Raw genomic sequence first — 16308 nt, forward strand, 5'->3', positions numbered from 1 at the left:
ATGCTGGCTTCAGTAGTTGTGAACACATGGGCTTAGTTGCTCCGAAGCATGTGGAATCTTCCCAGTCCAGGGATCGAATCCGTGTCCCCTACGTTGGCAAGTAGATTTCTGTCCACTGTCCCTGCCACCAGGGAAGTCCACAAAGTCCTTTCTTGAAACATACACATTCCTCGACTTTTGGGTATGAAGATTTTCAAACTCACAAATGGTTGAATAGTTTGATGAATACCTGTATACCTCAAACCCATTTCCTGCAGTGCAAGGCAGATCTTAACCACTGGACCACCTGGGAAGCCCTCATTCCTTTTTATTAGTCAGCCATATTTCAATTGAACACATGGTTTCTTTGGCAATGCAGTGGAGCTGTTAAACTTCTGACCAGTGAGCTTCAGTGACCACTCTCAAAACTCTTTGCGATGCATGCATTGCATGCATTAGAGAAGTGAAAATCAAAACTACAATGAGATATCACCTCACACCAGTCAGAATAGCCAGCATCAAAAAGTCTACAAACAATAAATGTTGGAGAGGGTGTGGAGAAAAGGGAATGCTCTTGCCCTGTTGGTGGGAATGTAAATTGATACAGCCACTGTGGAAGGCGGCTCGGAGATTTCTTAAAAACTAGGAATAAAACCACCGTATGACCCAGCAATCCCACTCTTAGGCATATACCCTGAGGAAACCAAAATTGAAAAAGACACATGCATCCCATTGTTCACAGCGGCACTATTTACAATAGCTAGAACATAGAAGCAACCTGGATGTCCACTGACAGATGAATAGATAAAGAAGTTGTGGTACAAATACACAATGGAATATTATTCAGCCATAAAAGCCATAAAAGGAAAGCCTTTGAGTCAGTTCTAATGAGGTGGATGAAACTAGAACCTATTATACAGAGTGATAATTCAGATAAAGATAAATATTGTATTCTCATGCATATATACAGAATCTAGAAAAATGGTACTGAAGAATTTATTTACAGAGCAGCAATGGAGAAACAGAACTAGAAACTAGACTTACAGACATGGGGAGAGGGGAGGAGGGGATGAGGTGTATGAAAAGAATAACATAGAAACTTGCACTGCTGCTGCTGCTAAGTTGCTTCAGTCATGTCCGACTCTGTGACCCCATAGACGGCAGCCCACCAGGCTCCCCCATCCCTGGGATTCTCCAGGCAAGAACGCTGGAGTGGGTTGCCATTTCCTTTTCCAATGCATGAAAGTGAAAAGTGAAAGTGAAGTCACTCAGTCATGTCCGACTCTTCGAAACCCCATGGACTGCAGCCTACCAGGCTCCTCTGTCCAGGGGATTTTCCAGGCAAGAGTACTGGAGTGGGATGCCATTGTCTTCTCTGAGAAACTTGTATTACCATATGTAAAATAGATAGCCAATGGGAATTTGCTGTAGGGCTCAGCCTCAATCAGGGTCTCTGTATCAACCTACAGGGGCGGGATGGGGCAGGAGATGGGAGGGAGGTTCAAAAAGGAGGGGATATATGTATACCTATGGCTGATTCATGTTGAGGTTTGACAGAAAACAACAAAATTCTGTAAAGCAATTATCCTTCAATTAAAAAAAATAAAAACACATGCATGTGTGCTAAGTTGCTTCAGTTGTGTCTGACTCTTTGCAACGCTATGGACTGTAGCCCACCAGGTCCTGTGGATTACCATGCTTCTCCAGGGGATCTTCCCAACCCAGGGATGGAACCCGCGTCTCATACATCTACCTGCATTGGCAGGCAGGTTCTTACCACTAGTGCCACCTGGGAAGCCCATCTCTATAGTAATCTGAAATGATAACCCTGAATATTTAAATGTCATTATTCCAAAATGAGATGTCATGTAAGGGTAAAAGATACACTGTATTTTTTACTTCTTGGTATGAAGATTTTCAAACTCACAAAAAGTTGAATAGTATAATGAATACTCATTTATCTTTCACTTTAAATTCAACAATTATTAACTCTTTGCTGCATTTGGGCTTTCATGTGGCTCAGCTGATAAAGAATCTGCCTGCAATGCAGGAGACCTGGGTTCAATCCCAGGGTTGGGAAGATCGCCTGGAGAAGGGAAAGGCTACCCACTCCAGTATTCTGGCCTGGAGAATTCCACAGACTGTATAGTCCATGGGGTCGCAAAGAGTCAGACATGACTGAGTGATTTTCACTTGCTGCATTTACTCCATCTATTTATTTATTTATTTATTTTTTTACTCCATCTATTTATCTACATTTATTTTAGGATTTTATTTACATTTATTCAGCAATTTGAAAGTTGCAGGGACTTCTCTGGTGGTCCAGCGGTTAAGACTCTGGGCTTCCACTGCAGGGGGCACCATAAAATACTTCAACATGTATCTCTTTAGAAAAGGGATGACTTAAAGTAGCTATTTTAAATAAAAGTAATCTTCCAACACAGGGGTCAACAAACTATGGCGTGCAGGCCAAATCCTGACTTTGTAAAGAAGGATTTATTGGAACACAGCCATGCTCATCTATTTACATACTGTGTCTAACTGCTCTTGTGCTGCATCAGCAGAGTTGAGTAGTTGCCACAGAGACCATACAGCCCGGGTCTAAAATCTTTATTATTATTTGGCTCTTTACAGAAAAAGCTTGCCGACTCCAGCGCTAATAAATACAAGTGTGGAAATAGTTATGAAATCTTCACAAGCCGAAGGATTTGACTGTCATTCTTGCATGGCAAGTGTTTCTTCCACAAGTGTTTGGGTTTCGCAATGCAGTGAATGACTTTGGGTGTGTGTGAGTGGTTGTAGTGGGGAGGTTGGGGAGACAGGAGTGGGATTGAGGAAGAAAGCTAACATCCACTGTACATGGCCCTGTGCTAGGCGATTCATACACCGTTACGTTTACTGTAATCCTCACAACACCACGAGGTAGAGATTATCATTCTAGCTTTTTGATAAAGAAACTGAAGCTTAGAAGTTAGACAGTTTGAACCAAGTCTTGCAGGTATTGAATAGAAGCAGCAAGAACCTAAACCTATCTCCAAAGAGATATAACAAGATCAGTTAGGATTCTGTAGGTAAAATTCTCAAACATTTTGTGGTCATGATTCATATATATCAGTGTATGAATGAATGAGTGCTTTAGACATCCCTGGCTTCCAGTATAAAACCATTGTAAGATCCCTGTGAGAAAGCAACTAAGATCATCCTTTAAAATATAGTGAGGACATTACACGCCAAAAAAGTATTGTTAGGACATATATTAAGGACCAGAAACTTGGTATGATCAAATGAAAAGCATCAGAAAAGTCACCTCAAGTGTTTTAATCATCTACTTTCTAAAATGGGGGTAATATTTATGCTGATTACTGTGAGGAAAAGTAGATATTAAAAAACATTCAAAGTACAGAGCTCGTTATAAAAGTGTAAGGCACCATTAGTGTCTTTATCTAAGCATGCACTCCTCAAAACCAACTGGGCTATTTCATTCTTACTTCTCAAATTTCAGTATTTCTAAGAACCATGGAGGGATTTCCTTGGTGACCCAGTGGTTAAGAATCCACCTTGCAGTGCAGGGGATGCGCCTTTGATCCCTGGTAGGGAAACTAAGATCCCACATGCCACAGGGCAACTAACCCCGAGCCACAACTAGAGTCCAGGCACCCCAATGAAAGATACCACGAGTCACAATTAAGACCCAATGCAGTCAAATAAATACATAAAACAAAAAAAAATCAAAGAGGTTGCTTATTAAGCTCAGATTTCCAGGCCCCACATCCAAGGATTTCTTCACACACCTGGGAATCAAAGTGATTCTGAATCTGGTCATCTGGAAGCCATACTTTGAAAATTACTGCTTTAAGAAATAAGTGAAGTTTCATAAGATTTATTTAAATCAACCACTATTTTATTAAAAATGAGCTCTTTACATAACAATGAATGCTTAAATAATTCAAACAATGCTGAGACATACAAAGTACAATTAAATGTTCTTTTTTCACCACCTACTCTGCTCATCTCTCATCCAAAGATATCTTTCAATGATTAACTTTCCAGACTTGAATTTTCCTTTTTTTGGCTATTCAGCATGTGGACTTAGTCCTCTGACTACGGATGAAACCTGTGTTCCTGCAGTGGAAGCGTAGAGTCCTAACTACTGGACCACGAGGCAATTCCCAAGATTTGGATTTTCTTTTTTTTTTTTTAAGATTATTTTATTTATTTTGTTGTCCTAGACTGTGTCTTCCTTTCGCTGTGCAGGCTCTCTAGTTGTGGTGCCTGGGCTTAGTTGCCCTATGGCAGGTGGGATCCCAGTTTTCCCAACCAAGGATCCAACCAGTGTCCCCTGCACTGCAGGATGGATTCTTAACCACTGGACTACCAGGGAAGTCCCAAGACATGACTTTTCTGCACATGCAAACACATATATTTGTTAAGAATAATGAACATCTGATGTTTCCATTTTTGTTTTGCTATTTAAACTAATGCTGAAACAAACAGCCCTATTCTCATATGTCTTTGGGCACGAGTGACTGCCTGTTTAGGACAGACTCCTAAAAGTTGACACATGATGACAGCTTACTTATTTGTCTGATTTTTACCTTTTTTTTTTTTTTTTGCTTGCATGTGTGGTGGTGAGACTTCCTGTGCCTAATATTCTGAGTGATTCGTCACTGGACTTTTTTTTTTTTTTAATTAATATCCAACATTCACAACAAAAAGATTTTTAGTTAGACCTGTTCTATCGCTGTCTCCGAAAATTCGGCTTACACGCTACAGAAGAGGTGAATTCAAGGAAGCCAGCGGCAGAGGATAATCCCAGGAGCTCAGGCGCACCTGGGTCCTCCCCGCGTCTCCTAAGAGCCGGGGTTTCGGGCAGAGGTGCGCTCTGTGGCACTGAGGCCGAGATCCAGACGCCGCCTCTTCCCAGTGCCCCTTCCCCTTCACTCTCAGTCGCCTTCTCTAACTCCCGTCCTGCTCCACTTCCCTCAGTTCCGCAGCGCTCCGCTTCAGAGCAGCAAGGGGAGACTTCAGACCACTCGGCTGCAAAACCTGGTGGCTCCAGCGGCTAAAAAAAAAAAAAAAAAAAAAATCTGCCTGTAATGCAGATTTGGGTTCGACTTCTGAGTCAGAAAAGCCCCTGCAGAAGGAAATGGCAACCCACGCCAGTATTCTTGCTTGGAGAATCTCCACAGAGAGGAGCCTGACGGGCTACAGTCGCAAAAAGCCGAACACGACTGAGCAGCCAGAGTAACCAGCACGAGCCCGCCTCTTCGTGTCCCGCCCCTTCCGCTGGACATTTGCTTCCGCTTCCGGTCTCGGCGTGACGGCGCCCCGCCCCGCCGTGAAGAGCTTGGCATTGTGGGAATTCTCTCCTTTCTCGCTCCCCGGCCATCTTGGCGGCTGCTCTTGGTGAGTGGGCTCCTCCGGGCCGAGGTTTTGGCAGCGCCCGGTGCCCAGGGAGTTGCCGGTTTGGAACTTCAGATCGTAAACTTCCTGTCCTGTCCTCTGTGTTCTAGGTTGGGGGCGTCCCGCATCTAAGGCAGGAAGATGGTGGCCGCAAAGAAGACGGTGAGTGAAGCAGGCCAGGGCCGGAAGCCTATTTCACGTGGAGAGATGAGTCTTGGCCGGGGCGGGCAGTTTTGAGCTCTCTGGGCGGACAGCGTTCCCGCTGGCCTTGGAGGCTTCCAGAAAGAATCCGAGAGACCTTCTCAGTGCTTTGGAACCCTCTACTTCGGAGATTTATTAAGGGGCTCTGGTTCCAGGAAACTGGATCCACTGTAGTTTTTTTTGGCCGAGGCTTGCGAGATCTTAGTGCCCTTTCTAGGGATGGAACCCGTGCTCCCTGCTTGGAAGCGGGGGAGACAACCACTGGACTACCAGGGAGGTCCCTGGATCCAGTTTTGAGTGGTTACAAACAAGGCCTTCAAGTTGGTATTAAATGTTTGCTTTGTAGAAAAAGTCACTGGAGTCGATCAACTCTAGGCTCCAGCTGGTTATGAAAAGTGGAAAGTACGTGCTGGGGTACAAACAGACTCTGAAAATGATCAGACAAGGCAAAGCGAAACTGGTCATCCTCGCCAACAACTGCCCAGCCTTGAGGTAATTGAAAGAACCTGGGGGTGTGTGTCTTCCACTGTAAGTTCGTCCTGAGTGAATATCCAGGAAGAGTGAGCTTGCATCTGGGTAGCATGAACTGGATGTCAGGTAGAATTTGTATTACAGGGACACATTTGCAGGATAATTTAAGGGTTTCTGTTGTGTTTGGCTCTTGATTTTTCTCCCCTTCATAGTCTCTCCTGTGTGGTTCTCCTTAGGAGAAATGTGTGACAGAAATCAAAGAAGGGCAAAGTTTGAGGGTAGTGCAGAAACGTAAATGGCTTTTCCTTATGTCCTGCCTTTTTTTGCTTGTTCTTTCTACTTTGAGGTGTTTTAAAGGGACTTCATTTTATGAATTACTTGTAGTATAGAGAAGCTAAGATAGAAGAGTTCAGGCTGGCCTGTGGATCTGCATGCTCCCAGTCACCCAGTTTTTGCCTGATTCACTGTTTTGAAACTGATCTTATGAGGTGTACATAAGTTCAAGTTGGACCATGCAGAGTATCAGCCATATTTTCAGCCCTGTGCTTGTTTATTTTCTATGGTAATGCATAACCTCGGAGCATTTCATACAGGGTGTCTGTACCAAATGGGCAAAGACTGGAGAGCTCTCTTGCATCTCATCCCAAAACTTTGGTCTTACTTCAAACAGTTCACACTTACCTATTAGAGCAGTGCCTTTCAGCATGAATGTACATACAGTCTCAAGTAATTTGGTTTAAATGCAAGTTCAGATTTAATGGATCTGGATTGGGGCCTGATGCATTTTTAACAAGCTTCTTGATGGCTCTCTACCTACTTGGTGGTCACAAAAAATGTTAATTGGGCAAGTGCAAGGCTATGGCATGCCTGTTATTTTATTGCATTTAGCTTTTCTTCACTTCATAGTTGCTCTTTGTTTTTAATACAAATTGAAGGTTTGTGGCAACCTTGCATTGTATAAGTCTGTAGGTGCTGACTTTTTCTTTGTTGTTATAATTTGTGATCTTTGATTTTACTGCTACAATTCCCTGAAGGTTCAGGTGATGGTGGGGTTTTTTGTTTGTTTGCAATAAAATATTTTAATTTATGTATGTACATTGGGGTTCTTTTTTAGACATAATGCTGTTGAACACTTACAGGCTACATATAGGTTAAACAGCTTTCATATGCACTTGGAAATTAACAAATTCCTTTGGCTAGCTTTATTGCAATATTTGATTTATTGCAATTGTCTGGAAGGAATCTGCAGTATCTGAGGTATACCTGTTCTATTACTCTCCATCTAGGACTCAGCACCAGAGGGTGATAGAAATGGCTTAGACATTGTCATGGGAATTCTGTAGTGTCTGGCAGGTAGTAAATGCTAAGCAAATGATGCTTTTATTCTGTACCCTCTTTTTCCATGAGCACAAATATATACTATAGAGGATCCAAAGGATGGTTGGTGTTGGATAATGAATATATTTTTAAGAAGAATAAATGGCTTACTGTTTGACGGTCTTACAACATTGGAACTAATGAGAGAAGTAACATTTAATCTGTGTCAGTTGGTATGGTATTTATTTGCCTTTTTTTTTTAAATTCCCAAAGGAAATCTGAAATAGAGTATTACGCCATGTTGGCCAAAACTGGTGTCCATCACTACAGTGGCAATAATATTGAATTGGGCACAGCATGTGGAAAATACTACAGAGTATGCACACTGGCTATCATTGATCCAGGTATGCTTTTTCAGTCATAAAATAAGTCTTTTTCCTTTATGATGTAATACAAGGATTTCTTCCTATACAAATGTCTTTGGTTCCTAAGTTCAGTTACTGAGAATTTGCATATAGCAAGGGATATCCTGCAGGCTTATGTCATGGAGAGTTAGTAGTGAATGTCAATACATAATTATCTTTGTTATAAATGAAATTCTTTTTACTTTGAGATCATGAGTTTAATTTCATACCGCACCTAAGAAATTACATCTTAGGGCCTTGGTAAAAGGTGGAATTATAAAGGGGGAGAATAATCAGGTGAAACAGTAGAAGAAAGCAGTCCTTACTGGCTGCCTGAGAATAGATGGATAAAATTAGATTGGGGTGGGGAGGGGAAAGGGCCTACAAATACACATCATGTTTTGAACTTAAGAATTTCTAATTCATGAAGCTACTGCGAATATTCTCGCTGTTCTGATTTTTTTAATAATCAGGGCAGGCTAAACATTCGCTATATTAAGACCATGCATGTGTCCCCAGACCTAGTTCTTTGCCTAGGTCTGGTTTTATAAATGCTGGTGATATACCAAGTCTGATTTACATGACACATCTTGTGTGGGAAATGTCTGTGACTCTAGGTATCTGATCAACCTTGAGAAATGGTAGCACAGCTAGTGTGATAACTTTTGAAGATAACCATTGCTAGTTTGATGATTACCAGTTGCCACTAAATAAGTTGTAAAAATTACTGTGTTTTATTTTTTAGGTGATTCTGATATTATTAGAAGCATGCCAGAACAGACTGGTGAAAAGTAAATCATGTACAATTTTTCTTTAATAAAACTGGCCAGAGCTTGTTTTAAAAACACTGTATTCGTTGCAGTTATTTATTTTTATTTCTTCTTGTCCCAGTATACTTGCCTGAAGCTAGATTAGTGAGGATGGGGCATCAAGATACAGTGGTAAAACTTGTGGGTAAAGAGCCCAGTATCCCAGTTTCACTTTCCCTGTTTTTGTAAAGGGAGTGCACTGAATTCCTTTCCAGTACTTGATTTTTAAAACTTAGTTTTCATAATTTCAGTCCCAGGATATTGCTGTCATTTTTTAAAATGTTTATTTGGCTGTGTTGGGTCTTAGTGGCGGTTAGGCACACAGATTTAATTGCGGCATGTCGAATCTTAGTTCCACGACCAGGGATCAAACCTGTGTCCCTTGCATTGCCAGGCAAATTCCTCACCACTGGATCACTAGAGAAGTCTCTGGTATCGTCATTTTGTTGAGTATGTCAGAGGCAACAAGGGTCAATACCCAGAATCTAACCAGCATTAGCAAAGAGGATTAAGTGAAATATGTTCCTTCCACCTCCAGATTTTCACAGGGTGAGAGAAGTTCTATTGAACTTTAATGAAGCAAGGTCTTACTTAAGGGTTTGTAGTAGTACGGTTCAGTTCAGTCACTTAGTCATATCCGACTGTTTGCGACCCCATGGACTACAGCACGCCAGGCTTCCCTGTCCGTCACCAACTCTCGGAGCTTACTCAAACTCATGTCCATCTTATTCTCTTGTCGGCCCCTTTTCCTACCTTCAATCTTTCCCAGCATCAGGGTCTTTTCCTATGAGTCATTTCTTCACATCAGGTATTGGAGTTTCAGCATCAGTCCTTCCAATGAATATTTAGGCCTGACTTCCTTTAGGATTGACTGGTTTGATCTCCTTGCAGTCCAAGGGACTCTCAAGAGTCTTCTCCAGCACCACAGTTCAAAAGCATCAGTTCCTCACCCCTCAGCTTTCTAAATGGTCCAATTTTCATAACCATACATGACTATTGGAAAAACACCTTTGACTAGACGGACCTTTGTTGGCAAAGTAATGTCCCTGCTTTTTTGTATACTGTCAAGGTTGTTCATAGCTTTTCTTCCAAGGATCAACTGTCTCAATTTTCATGACTGCAGTCACCATCTGCAATAATTTTAGAGTTGAAGCGAATAAGTCTGTCACTGGGAAGCCTTTGTAGGAAAAATATACTTGGGACAACTTCAGAATATTCTCAGATCTAAAGTGTTTCACAGTTTCGCAAAGCGTGTTTTATATATTTTCAGTCCTAAAAGATGTACTGTGAAGTAGGTTTGACGTTCAGATTGGGGGGATACCACATACTACGTCTCCCAAGTATGTCCTGTGTAACCCTTTCCCACATCTAATAATACCCTTTGAAACACTGAAAGGAATTAGGGGAAAATGGTGACTCAGATTTATAGAGTTGAATATTGCTGATGGGGTATACTCAGGACATGTTGTGTTGGGTTCTAAGTTTGCAGAAGTGTTAGAAATGTTTTTTTGACTTTAGAGTCAGTCAATGTGTGAAGGCAGTTTTTGATGATAAAGGAATGAGACACAGGAGATGTGAATGCCTTCAATACACTGTCCAAAAAGTCGAGTATTTGCTGAACTTAAAGTCAGCATGTTGGTATCTTAGTTTTGTCTCTTTGTGACCCCATGGACTGTAGCCCACCGGGCTTTGCTGTCCATGGAATTCTCCAGGCGAGAATACTGCAGTGGGTAGCTAGCTGTTCCTTCCAGGGGATCTTTCTGACCCAGGGATCAAACTCAGGTCTCCCACATTGCAAGCGTCTGAGCCAACCAGGGAAGCCCCGATTGACTATAGGTAGGTAGGTTTATTTGGGGGCTCTGTATTCTGTTCCATTGCGGTATCAGTTGTTACTTCTTTTTCATTTCTTCCTTTGTTTTTATTATTTTTGACTTTGGTTACACTGGATCTTTGTCGCCAGGCACTGGCTTTGTCTAGTTGCAGGAGAGCAAGGGCTACTCCAGTTGCGGTTTGTGGCCTCACTGCGGCGACTTTGTTGGGGAGCACAGGCTCTGGGTCCATTGGCTTCAGCAGTTGTGGCACACAGGCATAGTTGCTCTGGCTTATGCTGTCTCCCCTGTCCAAGGATCCAACTCATATCCCCTGCGTTGACAGGTGGATTCTTACCCACTGTAGCAGCAGGGAAGGCCTCGTTCTCTTGTTGGGTTTTCTCTTTTTTTGGTGAGCATGACTATAGAGATTTGTCCATGTTTACCCTTCCCAAGGGCTTCCCAGGTGGCGCAGTGGTAAAGAAGCTGCCTGCAGTGCGGGAGACCTGGGTTCGATCCCTGGAGGATCCGCTGGAGGAGTGAATGGCAACCCACTCCAGTACTCTTGCCTGGGAAATCCCATGGACAGGGGAGACTGGCAGGCTGCAGTCCATGGGCCCACAGAGTGGGGTGCGACTGAGCACCCTTTCAATAAACCAGCTCTTGGCTTTATTGATTTTTTTCAATTTTTTAAAAATCTTATTTGTCTCCTCTCTGATCTTCATTATTTTTTTCCTTCTGCTGTCTTTAGATTTTGTTCTTTTTCAGATTCTTTTAGGTGATAGGTAAGATTGAGATTTTTCTCGTTTTTTCGAGGAAGGCCTGTATCACTATGTACTTCCCTCTAACAACTGCCTTTGCTGTATTCCATAAATTTTGTATGGGTGTGTTTTCATTGTCATTTATCTCAAGGTATTTTTTAGTTTCTTCTTTGATTTCATCTTTGACTCATTGGTTTTCTGACGGCATGTTGTTTTAGTCTCCGTGTAACCATTTTTTCCCCTCATTTCTTTTTCTGCAGTTGATTTCTAGTTTCATGTCATTGTGGTCAGAAAAAATACTTGAAGGGCTCTTTGCTTCCTGCACCTGGATATCTGTTTCTTTCCTTAGGTTTGGGAGGTTGTTGGCCATAATTTCTTAGAATACATTTTTTTTAAAACCTCGTTTTCGCTTTCTTTTCATTCTGGAATTCCTATGTATGTGTAGATTGGCACACTTTTATATTATCCTACCGGTCTCATTGGTAGGACTGATGTTGAAGCTGAAACTCCAATACTTTGACCACCTGATGCGAAGAGTTGACTCATTGGAAAAGACCCTGATGCTGGGAAAGATTGAGGGCAGGAGGAGAAGGGGATGACAGAGGATGAGATGGTTGGATGGCATCACTGACTCAATGGACATGGGTTTGGGTGGACTCCCAGAGTTGGTGATGGACAGGGAGGCCTGGCGTGCTGCAGTTCATGGGGTCGCTAAGAGTCGGACCCAACTGAGCGACTGAACTGAACTGAACCAGTCTCATAATGCTTTCATGTTTTTTCCCTCCAGTCTGGCTTTTTGTCTGCTGTTCTAATTGGGTGATTTCTGTGCAATCTACCAGGTCACTTATTTGTTCTGCAGTCTTCAGTCTGCTCTTCACTGCCTTTTAGTTTAGCTTTCATCTTGGCAAATGAGTTTTCTGATTTTTCTTGGCTCCTCTTTATAGTTTGTAGTTCTTTTTTTTATAGTAATCTGCATTTCTATTCATAGACTTTCCTAATTCCTTCAGTATTTTCATTATCTCCTTTTTGAACTTGGTGTCTGTCAGACTGAAGAGATCTGTTTCATTGTTCTTTCAGGGGAGTACTCTTGATTTTTTAACTGCGAGTGGTCCTGGTTCATTTTACTTGTATTTCTCTTACTCTTGAGTTTAGGAGAAACAGTTATTTACTGTGATTTTGGAGGGATGTGTAGCCTGCATGGATTTAATATTTATTAATATTAATATAATTTATTAATATAATTATTAATATATTAATATATATTTATACTAATATCATTTAATGTAATTTAATTAAAATATTTATTAATATTTTTGATGTGAGGCCTGTGTTTAGTATGAATGCCTGCTGCCTCTCCTCAGTGTGTCTTGGCCTTAATATCCCTTTGGTGAGGAGTCTGGCTGATATGATGACCAGTCTGTAGTGGATGTTGAGTGGGGTCTCCTCTTTGCTCTGTGGTTGCCACAGCCCTGTTGGAGACAGAGTCTGTTCCCTGGTTATTGGAGTAGAGGCCCCCAGATCCATTTCTGAGTCACCTGTCTGAGCTGTGGTGTGAGGTAGGCAGAATTGGAGCGCTTCCACCAGGAGAAGAGCCACTGAGTATTCCTCTACCAGAGCTGTCCGCAGGGAGAGTGCTCTGCACTGTCACCAGTGTGCGGGCTCACGAGGCCACCCGCACAGATCCACTCTAGTCAGGTCCCAGGAGCGCAGAGTCATGCACCTGGACCGTCGGGGAGTGACGGAGGCAGCCCAGACCTTGTCCCAGCCTAGCCCCCCAGGGACGCACTCAGGAAGCCCACAGCTGCCAAGAGTAGCTCCATCTCAGCCACGGAAGCACCTGTTTTCCACCTGGATGTCGCGCAGTGCTGAGTTTACAAAGCAGGCAGTGTAGGTGTAGAGTCAGACACAACTGGGTGACTGAACCACATCCTGCAGCTTAGTTTACAAGGCTGGCAGTGCGGGTGTCCGTCTGCGTCTGGCACAGCCACAGGGAGAGACCTGAGCTCTGCTTCCTACATTGGGCAACCCTCTGACACCTGATTCCGGAGCCTGCCAGGACGGCGGCTGGTGCAGGGAGGAAAGAGGCTGCTCGGGCAGGCCCTCACCCCCCACCTAACAACCGCATTTGGCTTCTCGGGCTGTCTCCGAGCCGATAAGCCCCAGCCCTCTCCCCAGCTCTGTGTTTCAGCACCCGGCCCCAGCCGGGCCCGCAGACGTGCGTCTCGGGCTGGGCAGCGCAGGCAGGTGCACAGAGTGCAGCTCTCTTTCTCTGTCACACACTGGTTGTGACACTCGCCTCTGAAGCTCCCTTTCTGTCCTGGCGACTCACAGGCCCTTCCGAGGGGCGCAGGTTCCCTCCTGCTTTTTCTTTCTCTTTCGTCCCACCCGGGGTTGTGTGGAGGTCTTTTCCTCTCAGGTTGTCTGAGGTCTTCTGCTAGTGTTCAGTAGGTCTTCTGTGAGAACTGTTGCCTGTGTCTGTGTTTTTGATGTATTTGTGGGAAGAGATGATTTCCACATCCTTATACTCCACCGTCTTGATTAGTGCCCTGAGTTACTACTATTAGATGAGGGATGGTCACACAAACAGTGAAAGTGGAAAGCAAAACCTTTGTACCTGAGACATACAGAGAGCAGACGAGAAATGGAGAACTATTTTTTTTTCTCTTTGGTCACGCTAGGTTTTCATTGCTGTGCGCGGGCTTTCTCCAGTTGCAGTGAATGTTGGTTAGTCTTCTTGCCGCATTGCAGTGGCTTCTCCTGGGGAACACAGGCTCCAGCGCACGGGCTTCACTTGCTCCACGGCATGTGGAATCTTCCGAGTCCAAGGATCGAACCGGTGTCCCATGCACTGGCAGGCGGATTCTTATCCACTGTACCACCAGGGAAGTCCGGAACTAGTTTAAATTTTAGACAATTCTCAAGTTAAATATCTTGGGTTACTATGTGAATTTAATGGATTAGTTGGAGGTTTTGTCTCCCACGAAGGCACCTTCCTTCCCAAGTTGAAGAAAGTTGAAAACGGTACAGTGAAATGTCCTAAACAGCTAAAGCATACGTGGGGGGAGGGCAGGGGCAGCGGCCGCGTGTGTTGGTGTGCACGCCGTCTAGAGCCGCTAGGGGGAGCCAGGACTCAACGCAAAGCAGGCTGGAGACAGCTGGAAGCAAGGGCTAAACTGGGATCACGTCTCAAAAGGCAGCGCCAACCCAAATCCACACTTGGGGTGAAAACCCGTTTTCAGGATCGCATGGAGGACTAAAATATAAATATAAACTGAAGGTTTAATACCTCGAATCACAACTTTTATACTTGGAAAGAATTAGATGGTTCCAGATAAGATTGAGGCCTAGGAGATGGTCTTCCTACTCCGCTACACCGCCCTTTGGGTTTTTTTATTCATTATTATGGTGGTTTTTTGTCTGCGCTGAGTCTTCGGTGCTGGGGATGGGCTTTCTGTAATCGCAGTGCTCGGGCTTCTGTGCAGCGGCTTCTCTCGTTGCGGAGCACGGGCTCTCGGCGTTTGGGCTTCAGCAGTTGCTGCATGTGGGCCCCGTCGTTGGAGCTCTGTGGCTCTAGACCACGGGAAAGCCAGTAGCTGTGGCACGTGGGTTTAGTTGTTCTGAGACATGTGGGATCTTCCTGGACCAGGGGTTGAACCCACGTCCCCTGCACTGGCAGGCAGATTCTTCACCACTGGACCACCAGGAAAGTCCTTCCCTTGGCTTTTAAATTTTATCTTTGTTTTCAAGTTTTACCATGTACATGTAGATTGAGTACATTCTTTTAAACGTAGCATAGTATTTCTGAGTTACGGACTGTACCACAATTTATCTGTTCCCCCTCTGGTGATGATTAGGTTATTTGTAATTTGTTACTTTTACAAACTCTAGTAACATTCTCATACAGGCCTCCTTGTGTGTTTGTGTTAAAATCATCTAGTTAGATACCTGTAAGTGCAGTTGCTAGAGTACAGGGTGGGGCTGCATTCTTAGTTTTACTAGGTAGGGACGGATTATTCCTCAGAGACTGCCCATTTGTGTTCTCACTAGCGGTGTGTGGGAGCCCCATGTTTCCTCAGCCTTACCAACACTGTCGTCAAGACACAGTAACTTTTGCCAAGCTGATTGCTTTGACCTGCATTTTCCTGATTATCAGTGAGCTTCAATGTTTTTTTTCATACCTATCTTAGCCATTTCTCATGTATACCTATCTTGCATTTAAGATTAAGAATTTTACACAGAATACTGTTCTCTGAAGTGCATTTTAATATTGTATAAAAAAATCCAACTTCTTATACAAGTACATATGTTCTATGATTTTATGCATACATCCATATACATATATCAAGGTAAAGTCTGATAAAAAAAAATAGCTTTCCCATGGCCAGTGTTTTACGGGAGTTAAGTCTGTAAAACTGTGCAGATTTTATTTTGTTGTCAAATGACACTGTAACACTAAGGCAGAACAAGACCAAAGCAAATGATGTCCACAGTATGTTACAGAGTATCTTGCATAGCTTATTTGTTCTCACTTGATAAAACTCATTTTAGGATTCTGACAGGTGTTATTTTTTCCTCAATGAATTCATACAAGTTAGTGTGTACTTTTTGCCTTTGTTCTATAGCAAACCAGCTTTCTCAACTCTTGTTATGTTTTACTTTACAACCTTACAGAATCAGTGACAGCCTGAGCTTTGAGGGCTCTGAACTGTTTTCACTGTAATCCTTGATACAATGACGTACAAATACGTAGAGCATTTTGAATCTTCATCTGTATCGCAGGCGATTTTCCAGGGCTTCCATTCTCTGTGTCATTTCTTCTAGTAAATCTCAAATTAAGGAAGAGGAATCTGAAAGGCGTATTTACATTCAAATGCAACTTGATTAATCTACAAACGAATTTGTGTCCTGCAAAATACAGGGCTTTTGTTTTTTCCATTTCTGTAATTCTGACAAGTTTATAGTAACCCATTAGTACATACGATTAAGACTATAGATCTGTGTTGGGTTAAATACTTTTTTTTTAAAACATTAAATCCAGATAGCTCAGTTCACATTTTTCTTTTTAAAAATTTGAATTCTACTCACTCCCCTGTTGCTTATAAATTAATTTACCATAGCACACCTCTGGGAGCTGAACTGATAATGCTGGGAATGA

At 43.0% G+C, this 16308-nt stretch overlaps 2 protein-coding genes, 1 long non-coding RNA gene and 1 other non-coding gene across 6 annotated transcripts in view; 2 read left to right on the forward strand and 2 right to left on the reverse strand.

Moving 5' to 3' along the window:
- Positions 1 to 2574: 2574 nt before the first annotated feature.
- Positions 2575 to 5275, reverse strand: LOC132657231 (uncharacterized). Its single transcript, XR_009595091.1, has 2 exons — positions 5138 to 5275; positions 2575 to 5041 (listed from the first exon to the last, which is right to left on the reverse strand). It is a non-coding gene; the product is annotated as an uncharacterized LOC132657231 (long non-coding RNA).
- A 72-nt stretch (positions 5276 to 5347) lies between these two features.
- RPL30 (ribosomal protein L30) lies at positions 5348 to 8622 on the forward strand. Of its 2 annotated transcripts, XM_004011820.6 has the most exons (5): positions 5348 to 5385; positions 5493 to 5544; positions 5930 to 6075; positions 7645 to 7775; positions 8521 to 8622. In XM_004011820.6, the coding sequence occupies exons 2-5, from the start codon at positions 5524 to 5526 to the stop codon at positions 8568 to 8570; spliced, it is 348 nt and encodes a 115-aa protein (XP_004011869.1). In that variant the 5' UTR covers positions 5348 to 5385; positions 5493 to 5523; the 3' UTR covers positions 8571 to 8622. The 2 variants fall into 2 exon arrangements, with proteins under 2 accessions (XP_004011869.1, XP_060249916.1); XM_060393933.1 differs by having other exon boundaries at positions 5348 to 5544.
- Positions 8209 to 8341, forward strand: LOC114116536 (small nucleolar RNA SNORA72). The gene has a single exon (XR_003590435.1). It is a non-coding gene; the product is annotated as a small nucleolar RNA SNORA72 (small nucleolar RNA).
- Positions 8623 to 15393: 6771 nt separating the features above from the next.
- MATN2 (matrilin 2) overlaps positions 15394 to 16308 on the reverse strand; it is a 166542-nt gene continuing 165627 nt past the window's right edge. For both annotated transcript variants that reach the window (XM_027973190.2, XM_027973189.2), the window contains exon 19: positions 15394 to 15973. In XM_027973190.2, coding sequence (XP_027828991.1) covers positions 15918 to 15973 — 56 coding nt within the window. In that variant the 3' untranslated portion in view covers positions 15394 to 15917. The remainder of the gene's footprint in view (positions 15974 to 16308) is intronic.

This window comes from Ovis aries, chromosome 9 (genome assembly GCF_016772045.2).
Source record: "Ovis aries strain OAR_USU_Benz2616 breed Rambouillet chromosome 9, ARS-UI_Ramb_v3.0, whole genome shotgun sequence".
NCBI classification, from domain to species: domain Eukaryota; kingdom Metazoa; phylum Chordata; class Mammalia; order Artiodactyla; family Bovidae; genus Ovis; species Ovis aries.

What these genes read in the sequence shown, in the direction of transcription:
- RPL30 (XM_060393933.1), top strand. Translation starts at nt 5,524, where the DNA reads ATGGTGGCCGCAAAGAAGACG. An exon ending in TGGTGGCCGCAAAGAAGACG is followed by an intron (nt 5,545 to 5,929) that starts GTGAGTGAAGCA and finishes TTTGCTTTGTAG; the next exon opens with AAAAAGTCACTGGAGTCGAT. An exon ending in AACAACTGCCCAGCCTTGAG is followed by an intron (nt 6,076 to 7,644) that starts GTAATTGAAAGA and finishes AAATTCCCAAAG; the next exon opens with GAAATCTGAAATAGAGTATT.